This window comes from Lepus europaeus, chromosome 11, assembly GCF_033115175.1.
Source record: "Lepus europaeus isolate LE1 chromosome 11, mLepTim1.pri, whole genome shotgun sequence".
NCBI lineage: Eukaryota > Metazoa > Chordata > Mammalia > Lagomorpha > Leporidae > Lepus > Lepus europaeus.
In genome coordinates, this window is record NC_084837.1 from 14153712 (window position 1) to 14170415 (window position 16704).

General features: G+C 34.7%; 1 protein-coding gene across 7 annotated transcripts in view; it reads right to left on the reverse strand.

The window, feature by feature from the left end:
- The window catches only part of UBE3A (ubiquitin protein ligase E3A), a 117490-nt gene that overhangs the window by 23880 nt on the left and 76906 nt on the right, over positions 1-16704 (reverse strand). For 6 of the 7 annotated variants that reach the window (XM_062205022.1, XM_062205020.1, XM_062205017.1 and 3 more), the window contains 6 exons: positions 13742-13947; positions 13108-13272; positions 11925-12080; positions 11749-11822; positions 2968-3111; positions 596-2025 (listed from right to left, as the gene is read on the reverse strand). In XM_062205022.1, the coding sequence (XP_062061006.1) occupies positions 1905-2025; positions 2968-3111; positions 11749-11822; positions 11925-12080; positions 13108-13272; positions 13742-13947 (866 nt within the window). In that variant the 3' untranslated portion in view covers positions 596-1904. Of the gene's footprint in view, positions 1-595; positions 2026-2967; positions 3112-11748; positions 11823-11924; positions 12081-13107; positions 13273-13741; positions 13948-16704 lie in introns of those variants that run through there. The other variant, XM_062205023.1, reaches the window with a different exon arrangement.

A 16704-nucleotide genomic window follows, 5' to 3' on the forward strand; every position in this document is an offset into this window, starting at 1 on the left:
TCTACCTGTATGTGATCACCTATATTCAATTATTATTTAAAAACATTTCATACAGACATCATTCCAATTGTAGAACTCTAATACTGTAGTGATAAAACTTAAGAACTAAAGAGCACAAATTTCTTCACGAATTTATTTTATAAAATGTCCCCATTAATACTCAATTTTTCTTCTTCTCACATTATACATCAGAAGCACAGTGGATGAGAGGTCCTGGATTAAGATGACTATTGTCATGTGAGGGTCCCTTGCTTCAAGTAGTATACATACCGTTACAGTGTTCTAACAGTTGGCCCAGAAAAACCCCACGTTACCTTATCACAATATGGAAAGCATTATCTTCTTTATCCATTAAATTGTGAAAATGCCACTGTTTTATTAAGTGTTATGGTACATTAACAATTCTCTCTCAATTACTTAAAGAATTAAAATAATCCTGAAAGACATCCTTTTTCCCATCCACTGACTTGATAGCAGTATTTTTCCTACGAATTTCAAACAAATCATCAGGCTGATCTGCAATAATCATTTAAAACAATCAAGGCACAAGCTCAGCACATTAGCTGTAGCTTGTCTTAAAGGATATATCAATATCTCTTAGTTAAAAATACATAATCCTTTTATTTCATAATGCAATAAAAGAAAATAACATCACAGACACAGAATATTAGGAAAGGGAAAACTACTTACTTCTGAACAGCCAGCAATTTAAACCTATTTGGACTTTTGCCACCCACAGTATATGAAAGTGATTCTAACACTTTCTGAAGCAAATTTAATCTTTGGGGACACACAACGTAATTCTTAGGAGTGATAGCTCCATTCCTTTCCAGGTCTACTTACTGTCTAAGTAACACAAGGCACAGTAGCCATCCTTTCCAATATGCTGCAACACTGATCATGTGCCTTGCTAAAACAGTTGATTAAACAAAATGATGGCAACATGAAGGGGAGACTTTGGATTGTCTATTTAAAATCTAGGTAATAACTAATAAAAAGTTTAAGTGCACTTTCACATGCTTTTTTTTTTTAAATAATAAGCAACTTCCTAACGTTGTTGAAATAGGCTGGACTACCATTTCATTTGGCCAAATGCACTTTTCCCAGTAAACTTAACAAGAACAACAACAAAAAAAATCTGTGTCCTTTCATATACTAAGAAAGGATTGGCTACTCAAACAGTTGGTTGCAAGACAGATGAAGACAACATACTGTGGCATGAGTTGTTTTTAATTTGTTGTGCTGTTACTAAAGTAAAGTTCTGAGGGCTGCAGTTAAAACATTCCAAGTTCTCCCTTCCATCTTTATTAATTCTTAAGATTTTGCACAGAAAACTCTGGGGACTAGAACAGCAGTAATTGCATCACACTGTTTCAAAGACTTCAAGTTTCAAAAGCAAATTGTTAAAAAAAAAAAAAAAAACACAGTTCCTGATTTGTGTTAGATAACAGGGACAAAAATAGCACACACTTGAAGGTTACATGGTCTACAAATGGTGGCAATGTTTTCCTTGGGAGAGTAGTTTTGTTGGTAAATATATTTTAAATACTCAAAAAGGCTCAACCTCAAGCAGTAATAAACACAAGCAAAAGTGATTTAACCCTTAAAATAAATATTCAGAAAAACCTCTCTGTACATACAAGTGAAAGAATATGTAACACTTTCACGCAAAAAAATAATTATAATAATAATAAAGGATTTGTTCATATATGTAGCTGAAATCTGCTGTTCCAGCCCACATGTCCCCAATAAAGAAGGGAGGCACAGACAGAGGTGACTACTGTGGTTCACTATCTTACAGCCTTTTTATACTGGGACACTATCACAACCAAATTTATCCCTCTTATTATATTTATTAAAATTTAATTTTTTCTTCCTTTTTTTGTTTCTGTTTTTATTTTGATTTACAGCATGCCAAATCCTTTGGCATATGTGATGGCCTTCAACAATCTCTCTTTAAGTTTTTCTTTGCTTGAATATTCCGGAAGTAAAAGGACATTAAAGCAAGTATGAGATGTAGGTAACCTAAATAGAGAGAAAGGGGAAAAACAGGAAAATAGTAAGTCATGGGAAATATGCTCAGTATTAAATGCTCCTATTTTTAGATGGTATACACAGTTGCAATGGTTTGCAATACAGACTACACATTAATGCAACGCTTAAACTTCACTGTCCAACTTGCAAGAATCAGTCTGTCTCCTATAAATTATTCAACGCTACGATGATGATGATGATGATGATGATAAAATAATATTGCAGTAACTGATTTTAGTATATAGCAGCTATTGGTTTAGATACTTAACCCCTGTAGTTCATTTAATAAATTGTCTCTTTCAACAAATTTACAGAGAACTGCTATCAGTAAACCCACATTAGAGTTGGCTGAATCACTGAGAAGTAACTTACTCTAAGGTGGAGAAAATATTCAGAACTGGTTTTCATGTTTCAAAGTCTGTGCCCTGTAATGCTTTCTAGAAATATTGGTGGAAGTCTATGAAAATGATTTAATAACAAATATAAACAAGTAATGTAGAATCAATACAAATGGGTGAATATCTATACATTTATACAAATATGCTACTGATCATGTATGATCCCTACCCCAATATGTGGACAGAATACAATGAAATGCCAACATTATCAAACTATGGATTCAAGCATGATCTAACACTGAACAATCTCCTAAGCCTCAATTTAATTCTAAATACATTATTATATAATATAGTCTTCAATTAACAAATAGTGAATCAAGTCAATGTATATTAATTTGAAAAACTTCAGACCAATATGCTTCAATTTAAGAAAAGTTTCCCCAAACAAAACAACAAAATATTCTCCACTGTTTCATATGATTTAGATATCTCTATACAAAACCACAAAGTTCTCAGAAGCTACAAGGAGAGTTCAGATGTCTATGTGGAATGGAATTTTAAGGTGTTTAGCATAAAATGATGATTTAATAATTACCTTTCTGTGTCTGGGCCATTTTTGGCTATAATCATCTTTAATTTTCCTAGTCCTCCCACAGGTGCTCTGTCTGTACCAGTTGTAAACTGCAAGAAGAGTCTTTTTTGCTCATCTGTAAATGAATGAACGATTTCCCAGAACTCCCTAATGAGAAAAGATAAAAATACTGATTTTAGTTTTGCAATTATTATTATAACTAGTACTAATATAAGATTATCTTTCTTAAAATCATATTAGGAAAAAATTTAGAAGTTATAAGGAAGTATAAAGAAATTGTACTTATGCAAAATTACCTTAAGGAATCAGTTCTAAATAAATAAAACTTAGGTTTTCCCAATTTTTTACTGTTGTGAATAATGTAGTGATTAACGTGTCTTACAACAGGAGATGATCATGTTAACTATGATGCAAACCCAAAGTGTGGTCATACACAATCTTGTCAATTGAAAAAGACTGCTAGGTATACTGTTTATATTTTGTTTTCTTCTCTTCCCTAAAATATCAGCAAAACAAAAGTATATAATTTCATATAAAATAGACAACTTTTATCAAGTTGGGAATTATTTTTTTTCTGTCATATGCACTGTAAGAGAATGATTTAATCTCCAACATTCCCAAAACCTGTGTAATGAAGTCATGTTATAATGACAATTAAGTTATTCTGAGTTCTACAAAGAAAAATAAAGTTCATATATGCAAGCTAGGTATAATCACCAATCTATAAAATATATACATACACACAAATTCACATCTAAAAAATTCCAAGTTTTAGAAAAAAGTACTTTTAGTTATTTTTTTTTGACAGAGTTAGAGAGAGAGAGAGAGAGAGAGAGAGAAAGATCTTCCTTTTTCTGTTGGTTCATCCCCCAAATTGCCGCTATGGCCAGTGCGCTGCGCTGATCCGAAGCCAGGTGCTTCCTCCTGGTCTCCCATGTGGGTGCAGAGCCCAAGGACCTGGGCCATCCTCCACTGCACTCCCAGGCCACAGCAGAGAGCTGGACTGGAAGAGGAGCAACCAGGAAAGAATCCGGTGCCCCAACTGGGACTAGAACCTGGGGTGCCGGCACCATAGGCAGAGGATTAGCCTAGTGAGCCGCGGTGCTGGCCAACATGCTTTGTTAATATTCATTAGAAAGTTCTCAGAATCCTGGCAGAGAATATCACACTTTCAGGAGGCAAATTGGTAGGTGTCACTGAAAAAAGAAAACAGACCCTGAAGGAAGTACCAGAGTGGTAGTCGTCACACTGACCAGCTTTATATGGATATACTATTAAGATTCTGTTTTTAAAAATTATCACTTGAAAATTGAGGTTTCTATCAATTTTATATAATAAAAACAATTACAGAGCAAAATTCTATTCTTCCTATGTTATGAGCTAAGAATGTACCCAATTAGATAACTGAAGAGGAAATGCAACAGTTTCCAGATTTCAACATAAAATTGGTAGCTACATGGATCTCACCTTACATCTGAAAATCCATTCAGATCAAAAGCAGGGGGACCATAATCTAGAGTAAAACTAGGAGATACTGCTATAAACAAACACCAAATGTCATGTAGGCAGCAGAGTTCACATTTGAGTCACATTGGCAAAGTCCAGTAGAAGCTATGTTGAAGGTATGCACAGAAAAATACTAGTTAGGATTCACCTCAAGTCAGAGCTACACCCTAAGAGACAACTACTGAGGTCAGGTTAGAGCACTGGCAACAGAATAGTTAAAAGGAAGGCTCACAGGAAAAGAGCTGCAACCAGAAATGGCAGTCTATAATATCTGCAAGAGGGCAGAGGGATCCCTTCAAAATAGCTTTTGGTTATAAAGAAATGGAAGTGGCTGATGAAAACGAGCCTTAATTACATAAGATCTACTAATGGCAAGTGCAGGAAAAAAAATAGCATACAGAAACATAAATGAGAAAAAGAGTTTCAAAATCCAAATAGAGAGATGAAAATCATCTCACAGATGAGAAGCAAAATTTTCTGGCTACCAAAAGTACACCAGAAGAATTCAGCAGTGAACAATGGAAAACTTGTAATGCTGTATTTCGACATGAAGGAAAATTGGAACATTGCATAGGAAAGAACACCACTGATAAGAAAAGGAAAATTCAAAGTGAGACAAATCTGAAATATAAATGAGAATACTCCAAAACACTAAAGAAATAGGCAAGTTATCTTTGGAAGTACAAGTTAACTTATGACCAAAATTTCTAATGCATTCACAGGGACCAAAAAATTAATAAAACTAAACTATTAAAGCAAAGTAATGGAAAAGACTTACTAGGTAGCTATATAAACTAACACTTGTACCTGGCCAAAAAAAAAAAAAAGTCAAATGACAAACTAGGAAAAAATTGTGCAAACTTATCAAAGTTGAAAGGCCAATTTCCCTACATGTAAGTTTCTGTAAGTGATGACAGAAGCATAAGCAGAAGACTACATGAAAAATACAAATAGTTCAAATATAAGATTCCCATCTTCAAATTCTACCAGCACTGAAATGCCATTTCTCAACTGGGACATAAGTAAACATCAAAGTATAATTAAACATGATTAGGAAGTTTTAGGAAAAGAGATATTCTCACATTCTGTTGGTGGTATTGGGCAAAATGTTACAATTCTGTGAAGGAGAATTTGGCACTCTGCAGGAAAATGACATATGCATCTACCATTTGATGCAACAATCTAGCATTCATTTTAGCAATTTATTTTAATGACACCAAACATATGTATGGATTGATAGGTACACAAGAGAATTCACTGTGATATTACTACTAGTAGCAAAAGGTTGGAGATACCACAGTATTTATGGGTATAAATAATCTATACTGTATCCACACAATGTGGCAGATACCGCTGCACTGATATGGTATGACTTTCAGGATATTTTGGAAAAAACTTCCTCCTAACTGATAATAACATTCAATAGCAAATTTCATACTTTTTACCCAAAATTTAACTTCTAAATGGCAATTAACAGGACTAGGATGAGAAAGTTCAAAGGTGAGCACAAAGTACCAAAATCTAATAGGGTCACATTAAAAGCACAATAAGTGCAAGCTAAGAGTAATGACTTTGAGACAAACTAATTTTTTTACCCTTAAATTCATAATACTATTCAAAAAGGAAATCAAAACCAACCAAAAAATTCAATTATCTTACTCTAAATATTTAAATACCTTTTACCATGCCTTTTCAGTAGGACTGTTCTTCAAGGTAATCAAATAGCACCAACTGATGAAGAAAAAGAATGACAGAATGGTATATACGCAGGACAACCAGATTGGGGGAAAAAAAAAAAAAAAACAGATTCAGGTAATTATACTAATGGACACTAAAAGCAGGCAAAAGACAGGAATTCTGGAAAGACAACTGTAGCACTGACCATTATTTTGCTTTTGCTCTTCTCTCTTCCAAATCTGCCCCAGAAGAGCAAACTGGATGGGACAATCAAACACCCACAGACATATTAATAATAAAGCTACACAACAAGGTATATCTTATAACCTCATTATTTGTGAGTACTTCTAAATATTCAAGGAAAAATGGAATAAAAAGATCAATTTGTTTCAGTGCATACTTTTATGCGTTGTCCACAAACTTTCTGAAAAAAAAAAACATGGAATCCAAAACCTTTACCATCAAAATAAACTTTCATAATCCATGAACTTACATGTTCCCTCGTAAGTGAACAGGAACCAAGCACTGACAGCTAAAAGACCTCGTTGCTATCAGCATCAGTGTGTAAAGATGTAGAGAGAAGGTAACTACTTTGGTTACTTGAAGTTCTAGACAGAAGAACCTGAAAACTGCCAACCTGCTTGAAAGCACAGGCCACTTTGAGAAAAGCAGTTAAAAGTTGGAGTTATACAGGATCCAACTTGTAGGTGATTGCAAATAGATCATAATGTAATAAGCCCTGGGCCCTTGAAACTCTTGAACACCATTAAAACCCCCTTCTAAAGCAAATTGCACATCAAGGAGAAAATGCATTGAATATATCAAATGGACCATCTCAAAGATAATTAAGAGAAAGCAAAGTTCAAATATATATGTGAAGTTGGGGGATAAAGAAGACAATTTCAGAAAGGACAAGGCCTTATTTTTGATCATTTTACAAAAAACATAGAACTCTGCTTCTAAAGGAAGAGAAGTAATTATGGCCGCATCTTTCCCTGTTATTTTACTTAAAAAAAAAATGAGTAATGAAAAATGATCATAGCTAAACAGCAAACAAGTTGATATTGGGGTAAAAAGCATGTATATATGTGCATGAGGATGATGCTCCTATAGAGAATCAAAGTAGCAAAACATACACCAATGAAACCTGAACAAATTACAAACTGAGCTAAAGTAAATTCTACAAATAGAGGCTATAAAAGAACAATTCAGTCACAAATGAAAAGATGTACCCGAGGTTCCCCTTCCTGATCCTGAGACTCGTGCTGCTGAGCAGTTGCAGGTGGAATTCCACTCTAATTTGCCTTGGTCCTGGAGTGCTCTCTTTCTCTTGAGAACCTCAGAGTTCCTTTCCTCCCTATAGACACCACCTGGTCAGGCGCACTACCAGGTAGAAGGCAGATATTGCCACAACAGGCATAAGCTCATGATGCAGTGGCCAGTCCATAGAGAGCTGAAGGGGAAGCTCTTCCCTGACCCAAAGGCCACACACAGGGGCCAACCGTGTGCTGAAGCTCCACTTCAGATCCAGCTCCCAGCTATGGCCTAAGAAAGCAGTAGAAGATGGCCCAAGTCCTTGGGCCCCTGCACCTGCATAGGAGACCCAGAAGAAGCTCCTGACTCCTAGCTTCAGACTGGCCTAGTTCTGGCCATTGAGGCCATCTGGGGAATGAACAAGCGACCAGTGGATGAAAGTCCTCTCTCTCTCTCTCTCTTTCACTCTCTTTCTCTCTCTCTCTCTCTCTCTCTCTCTCTCTCTGGCTCTACCTCTCTCTGTAACTCTGCCTTTCAAATAAATAAATCTTTAAAAAAAAATAAAACACACCCACAGTTCAGCCTTAGAGGCATGCCAACCAAGGAGCACCAGCAACTATCAGTCAGAGTCCCAGTACAATGAGATAAATAGTGCAAAACAAAACAGCACTGAAGAGGAGTTCTCTGAATACTGTCATTGGAATCACAACCCATAAAAAGTACACCAGGACCTGTGTGCCAAACCTCAACATGACTGCCTGCAAAAGTAAAAAAGTTTAAATAGGACCCAAAGTATGCTGATATAATAACCAAGAATCATCCATCATACCAAGAGTTGGGAAAAATGACATGAAAGAAAACTACTACATAAAGATGAACAAGATGTTGGAATTAACTGACAAGAACTTTAATGCAGTAATATTAAAAAATGATTTGACAAGTAATTACGAATTCTGTTTCATAAATTAAACAAAATCTCAGCAAAGAAATAGATGTTACAATAAAAAGGCAAATGGAAATTAGACTTGAAAATACAGTTAAAGCAAAATGGTCATTGGATGGGCTCTACAGTAGAATGAATATGACAGAATAGAGAAATGTGAACCAAAAAGGACTAAAAAATGAACTGAGCTTTAGGTACACATGGAACAGTAACAAATGATTCCACATTCATTTAATAAGAGGACCAGAAGAAAGCAGAGAATGGTGCTGATACAGCTTTTGAAGAAATGATGGCTAAAAACTATGTGGGGACAGCGTGGTGGTGTAACAGATAAAGCTGCCACCTGCAGTGCAGGCATCCCTTATGGGCGCCAGCTGGAGAGCCAGCTGGCTCCACTTCCGATCCAGCTCTCTATTATGGCCTAGGAAAGCAGAAAAGGATGGCCCAAGTCCTTGGGCCCCTGCACCCGAATGGGAGACTTGGAAAAAGCTCCTGGCTCCTGTCTTCAGATCTGTGCAGCTCTGGCCATTGCGGCCGTGTGGGGAGTGAACCATCAGATGGAAGACTTCTTTCACTGTCTCTCCTCTCTCTGTGTAACTGTGACTTTCAAGTATAATAAATAAATCTTAAAAATAAAAAAAAAAAACTGTATGTGGCAAATGACCCAAACCCAATAAGCTGAGCAAACCAAAAATAACATAACAAAGTATTCTTTAGGAATAAAAAGATAATAAACTCAGCATCATACAAAGAAAAATTAAAATATGTCAACAGGTCTGCCTTTGAAGACTGGCTAAGGAAATTATAAAATATGAAATCCTGGAAAATAGAATGCCATTCCACTAACAGTTCTACAGAGCATATTTGATAACTGATGCAAAGCTATAAAAACTGTAATACTCAAGATAAAAGTATTTAAATTGGAAATGAAAGCAAGGTTTCTATATTTCAAAGTGGTGCTAAGGGGCCAGCACTGTAGCTAACAAGTAAAGCAATGTCCTGCAGTGCCGGCAGCCCATGTGGGCTCCAGTTCCAGTCCTGGCTGCTCCACTTTCAATCCAGCTCTCTGCTATGTCCTGGGAAAGCAGGAGAAGATGGCCCAGCTCCGGCCATTGTGGCTATTTGGAGAGTAAACCAACAGATGGAAGACCTCTCTCTCTCTCTCTCCAGCTCTGCCTTTCAAAGAATAAAAAAAATTTAAAAATTTTAAAAAAGCAGTGCTGACACCAACAAACAGTGATAAGTCACTCTTGTATGAAGGAATCCTCATAGCAAACAAAAGAAAGGAAAACTCCACAAAACAACATATACCAAAAAGACACCATCCTATAAATAAACCAAGAGGAAATCCTTAACAATATTCAAATTACCTACAGAAAAATTAATAAAAAGCACAAAGTACTATAAATAGAAAAGAACCAGAAAACAAAAATGGTTTAAATACACCAAATAAGGCAGAGACTTAATAAATGGATTTAAAAAGTGATCCAACTATAACCTATTTACAAGAATAGTAATTTCAAAATCAGAGACACAAACTGAACCTAACAACTGGAAAAAGGAATGGTTATATTCGTATTAGATTCAGAGCAAGGAAAATTACTATAAGACACCAAAGAGATTATATAATACTAAACAATCCATCTAGCTAGAACACAAAATGAATCTGAATGGATAAGCACCAAACGTCAGAGCCTCAAAATTCGTGAAGCAGAGACAAATCTCAGAAGCAGGCTAATACAAATATCACCAGTTGGTTTTAAAAATTTTATTTATTTAAGAGGCAGAGAAAAAGAATGTGTATACACTGGTTCACTCTCCAAATGCTTGTAATGACTTGGGCTGAAGCAGGAAACTCAATCTAGGTCTCTGATGTAGGTGCCAGGAGTCTAGTTCTTAAGCTATCACCACTGTTTCCCAGGAAGCTCCAGTCAGGAGCTGGAGCTGGAAATGGACCTAGATGTTCCAATCTGGGGCACAGGCATCATATCAGTGCCCCAACCACTATGCTAACTGCCTCCCCTGACCTATTTTCAACAAATGTAAAAAAGGAGTTCAAAGGAGCATAGATAGAGTAGTATACCTACTATATTAAGAACTCTCAAAACTCAGGAGGAAAAAAGAAATTTACTCTTTTTATTTAACCCAAAGAAATATTTTTGTTGTTGCAGTTCACACTGCAGTTAATGGTGAAATGTTGCACCTCATTTTATTGTGCTTTACACTATAAAAAAAAAAAAAAAAAAAAAAGAAAAGAAAAGAAAAGAAAGAAAGAAAGAAAGAAAAAAAGAAAAAAAAATGGAGGTCTGTGGCAACTCTGTAATAAATCTACCAGTCCCATTTTTCTAACAGTATGTGTTCGGTATCTTTCCCACATTTGGTAATTTCTGCAACATTTTCAACTTTTTCCTTATTCGACTGTTAGGGTAGTCTTTAATCAGTGATTTGATTTTACTATCATAACTGTTTTGGTGCTACAAACATGCCCATATATATAAGACAGTGAATTTAACGGATAAACAATGTATGTGTTCTGACTGCTCCATGGATAGATAGGTTGTTCTCTTTTTCCTTTTCCTTTTCCTTTGGCCTCCCTCTTTCCTATGACACAGTACTAAAATCAGGCCAATTAATAACCCAAAATGGCCTCTAAGTATTCAAGTGAGAGTCACACATTTCTCACTTTAAATCAAAAGCTAGAAATCATCAGGCTTAGTGAGAAAAGCACATCAAAAGTGGAGACATGCCAAAAGCTAGCCCTTCTGAGTCAAAAAGTCAAGGTGTGAATGCAGGAGAAGAGTTCTTATTGGAAATTAATGTGCTACTCCAGAAAAAGCAAAGCCAGTTTTATTTACTATTGATATGGAGAGAAAGTTTAGTGGTCTAGATATAAGAAAAAACAACTTTCAAAGCTATAAAGGGTAAGTCAATCCCTGGCTTCAAAACTTCTAAGGATAAGCTGACTCTTGTTAGGAAGTAGTGCAACTGGTGACTTTAAGTTGAAGTTAATGTTTATTTGGTCAAGGGCTCTTAGGAATTCAATTAAATCTATTCTGTACCTTTCAAATGGAGACCAAAGCATGGATAATAGCATATCTTTACAACAAGCCTACTATTGAGACCTAAAGCTCAGAAACAGATTCCTGCTCATATTGACAATGTACCTGGTTACACAAGAGCTCTAATATTTTCATGCCTGCTAACACAACATCTTTCAGCAGCCAATGGATCAAGGAGTGGTCTTGATTATAAAAACTCATGATTATATTACAAACACATTCCTAATTTTATACATAACAGTCTATAAGTTTGCCTATATGGAAAGTATTATTTATAGACAAAGTCTAAAGGATAAAGCCAACACTGGTGAATCAGTTTTTCTTTTTAACAATTAAGTACCTCACCTAATCAGAACAGAGTCTCTGGTATAGCCACCGTCATATTCTGTAGTTTCTTCTAGTGCCTGGAAATCTAGATTCTGCAAATTCAAGAAAATATGTCTTAACATCTTGTATACTACACCATTACAAGCAATATATCAATATATGAATTTGTTTTCTGCAGATATCTGCTTTCTTACCCGGCTTCCACATATAAGCAATTCAATTTCTTCTGGTCTGAATAAGTACTTTAAGGGAGATTCATTGGTCACCATATGAAAACCTCTGCGAAAAGCCTTGAACTGTTTTTCTACTGATTTATTCAGAATGTAGTCAGAATAGAGATTAACAAATTCCTGTAGAAAACAAGAACTTCTTAAAATGCACTATACAAACAAAACACAACAAGCCATTAGTCTGAACAGTGTTTTTATTTTCCAAAAGAAAAAAACATACAATATTTTTTAAATTGTAATTTTATATACACAAGGAAAATAATTATAATTTCATAGCTTTCTACAACAGTCAAAATTAAGCTATCAAAAAGCAACCTAAATAAAATGGTTTATAGATGTAAATTTCAATAGTATATTAAACAGGACTGAATATGAAAGTTAAGGCCTTGATACAAACTATTTGATATAGTTTCCCTAAACTAAGTATGCAAACAGACAAATTTAAACCATGTGCACATCTACTTATAAAAGCCAACAGTTTTAACCAAGTGTAAAGTACTTGATTTGAGCAAACCAGAAAATTACATGTTTTCTACTACAATACATTTGGTGAACTGCCTACTATATCCACTTAAGCAAAAATGCTGGTGTTTTAACTTGATACTTTAGTTACTACACCAAAATAAAATCAGAAAATGCACTTTGTGTCCTAAAAAGAGCGTAATAGTTTATTAAAAGATTTATATTAACAAGATTCTTTTAATGGTATACTAAATTATAGTAATTTTGTGATTACCACCTTTTATAGTCAGTAGAAACATTTATGTAATGTATATATTTCTGAAGAACATTCTTTATATCACTAATAAATATACATAAACACAGAGATATATACATAGAGATTAAACACAATTATCATTGTTTCTGTGACTTAAAACCAGTATGAGAAAAAAATCTGCTCCTTTCTTGCTGTATACTATAGCTATGCTACACTGATCTATTCACTCTCTCTCTTGCTCTTTCACTGTTCTTTCCCTAAAAGGGATTTGGTACTCACCTGTGTTTTCATGCCAGTTCTACCATTTACATCACTGATTAGGAGATTTCTTGGTTCTTGATTTCAATCATATTAAATACTTCTTGGAAAGTTATAAGCACACCTGCTTTGAAGTTAATAAACCAATGGTGATATAATAAACTTATTTACCTTCCTGTTTTCATTTGTAATTGGAATTTTGTCACCATTTTCCTTTAAATCATACATCATGGGGTTACCAAAAAGATCTGTCTGTGATATCTGGAAAGTGATCATCATATCATCTTCCACATTCCCTTCATATTCCAATAAATCCTTTAAGCTCTGATATAGAACCTAAAAATCAGAAACAGAAAATTGAGGCTATCAATAAGTGCACAAAACAGTAAATAGTTTATATGATTTTTCTTGAAAAAAAAATTTGTTAATAAATATTAAAGTACAAATATCCATTGTTTCCCCTTACATAGTTTACAATCTAGAAAAGACAGACTCTCAGTCACTGCTGTCATTCCATTTTCTGAGAAACCTCATACCACTATCTTAACAGTGGATTTCACATCGAAAATATCTTAAGGTGGCAGAGTACCGTGGAACTGCAGCCACCAAGTTACTCAGCCAGAACAACTATTACTGTACCTGTCAATTTCATTTTTAAAAAAGTATACATAAAAATTTCTCCCTTTTTTAAAATATTCATGGTATAACAATATGATTAAAACAATTTCATGTTATTCAATATAAAAATCATCAAAGATTATAAACAAAATATAAGAGACTGTATAAAAAATGGCAAAGGACTTACTGGGTGAGAATCTCCCAAGTCACGAAAAGTTCCTTTTTTCCCCATTAGCTTCCTGTAGACAACCATGGGAAAATGTACATCCAGTATACAGTTATTGTAAATAGCCAGACCCAGTACTATGCCAATCAAAGTAAATTGACCCTCAGTTTCAAAAGAAGATGGGTTAAACCAAAACAACTTTGTGGATTCATCATATGTGAACATACCTACAAAAACAATTGTAAAAAGATTAATTTTGTATTTTATTACAGACCTATGAACATTATCAATGTAAACTTGAAATAATTACACATGTAAAAATTATACCTTGAAACCTTTTATTTAAGGTACATAAACTTCATGCATTTTGTATATACAATCTTAGAAACAGTAACTCTTCCTCGCCACTCTCCCTCTCCACCAACTCCCACCCTTCTTCTTCTTCCCTCTCCCATTCTCACTTTATATAAAGATCTATTTTCAAGTAACTTTATATTCATAAGATTAACCCTACACTAAGTAAAGAGTTCGAAAAATAGTATGGAATATGGAATCTGTTCCTCAACAGTCAAGGGCAGTTCAAAACCGTTGAAGCTCAGAGCGTAAATATCACTTCTATAAATTACTTTTTAGGCACTCTATTAGTTGCCACAGATCAGGAAGAACATATTGTATTTGTCTTTCTAAGACTGGCTTATTTCACTATGTATAATGGTTTCTAGTTGCATCTATTTTGTTGCAAACAACAGGATTTCATTTTTCATATGAAATTTATATACACTAAGTGAACCAAAAATGTTTTTCTATTACATCATGACTTGTTAAAACAGTATGTGGCAAATGGCAACAAGCCAAGGAAACACAGTAATTAACAATTTTGGCAGCACTTCTACAAAGTCAGAAAATCTGTTTGTTAAGCTTTCTAACCTTCTAACACATGATTAATTCACACATATTTATCCACTCAGTGGCTGAAAAATAAATGCAAAAACAGAAGAAGAAACAGGACTATTGTACTCTGAAAATATTTCATTTATTAAAGCATAATCCGGGGCTAGCGCTGTGGTGCAGTAAGTTAATCCTCTGCCTGTGGTGCCGGCATCCCAAATGGGCACTGGTTCTAGTCCCAGCTACTCCTCTTCCAATCCAGCTCTCTGCTATGGCCTGGGAAAGCAGGAGAAGATGGCCCAAGTCCTTGGGACCCTGCACCCACATAGGAGACCAGAAGGAAGCTCCTGGCTTCGGATCGGCTCAGCTCCGACCTTTGCGGCCATTTGGGGAGTGAACCAACAGAAGGAAGACCTCTCTCTGTCTCTACCTCTCACTGTCTGTAACTCTACATCTCAAATAAATAAATAAAATCTTTAAAAAAAAAACAAAAGTAACTCACATCTACTTTAATTATGGTAAGGTTTTTGTTTTTTCAAAATCAGATAATGGCTTGTGAAATTTTTCTAGCATCTATTTTTAATAAATTTGTATGTATAAATTTAATAAACTTGAAACAGTTAAAGAAAGCTATTTAATACAATATTAACTGTGAATCAACATAAGTTTTCTAGTCTTCCAGTTTCACATATTTTTCACCATTCAAAACTCAAACATAGTCTTTGGTTTAGCTCTCTGAGTTTGAGTAAGACCAAATTAACATTTTCTGTTTCAAATAAATGGGTAAGAAAAAAGATAAATATTTTAATTAAATTTACAACTTTTTCAGTAAACAAATTTTTTCAGTTGTTACAATGCAGCTGAATAAGTTAAATCTGAAAAAAATCTGTAATTTCCAAAAGAACTAAGAATTTGAATATCAAATAATAGAAAATACAAATATATTTCAAAATCCATTGATAAGAATACTGAAAAAAATTTAAACTTTCCTTGATTTTCACTTTCAATTTAAATTTAGTTTAAGTTAAAAAAGGAATTTCAAAATCTCTCCTTAATAATTAAGAGCATCTATTAAGCACTGGACAGTTTCCTAATGCAATGTTCATTAAATATGGTTTGAAATAATGTTCATAAAATAATGGTTTGAAAATCATCCAATTCATACTTGAATTCTACTCTTTTTTTTTTTTTCAGGCCAAGATATAACCTGGTAAGGGTATCATTTTTCATCATGCCAAAAACAGTTCAATTAATAGAAACATTTGAAGAATTTGTCACAAATGCATGTCCTTGTTTTCAAGAACAATAAACAATAATAGGAATATAAATTACATAGGTAAACTATCCTCATCTTTGTATATGAAAGATAACAAGTTTGAAATCAAAGATGATTTCATTTTGGGCACATTTTTTCAAGGGCACATTTTTTCATTTTTACAAGATGTCTCTTATAATAATATTTCTTTTTGGCCGGTGCTGCGGCTCACTTAGCTAATCCTCCGCCTGCGGCGCCAGCACTCCGGGTTCTAGTCCCAGTTGGAGCGCCAGATTCTGTCCCAGTGGCTCCTCTTCCATCCCAGCTCTCTGCTGTGGCCCGGGAAGGCAGTGGAGGATGGCCCAAGTGTTTGGGCCCTACGCCCGCATGGGAGACCAGGAGGAAGCACCCGGCTCCTGGCTTCGGATAAGCGCAGGGTGCCAGCCGAAGTGGCCATTTGGGGGGTGAACCAACGGAAGGAAGACCTTTCTTTGCCTCTCTCACTAACTCTGCCTGTCAAAAAAAATATTTCTTTTTGATATTTCTACTGCCATTACTGAAGTTATTTTATTAATTGGACCTGTTTATTGTATTTCTTTAAAACATTTTTGCATATAATACAAGTATACTAATATTTCACATTTCTAGATAAATCAGAAACTACAATTTTAAGGTTCACCAAACTCATGGAGCTTACACAGTAAGCTTACTACAGTCCTCACAACTTTGAGGGTACCCTTAGTGAAGACCTTTTGCTGTAACTGTCAAGCACTCAATTTTAAACATAAGCAAGCCCAATAATAACTAATTGATTACAATGTAGAAATTGAACCAATTCAGA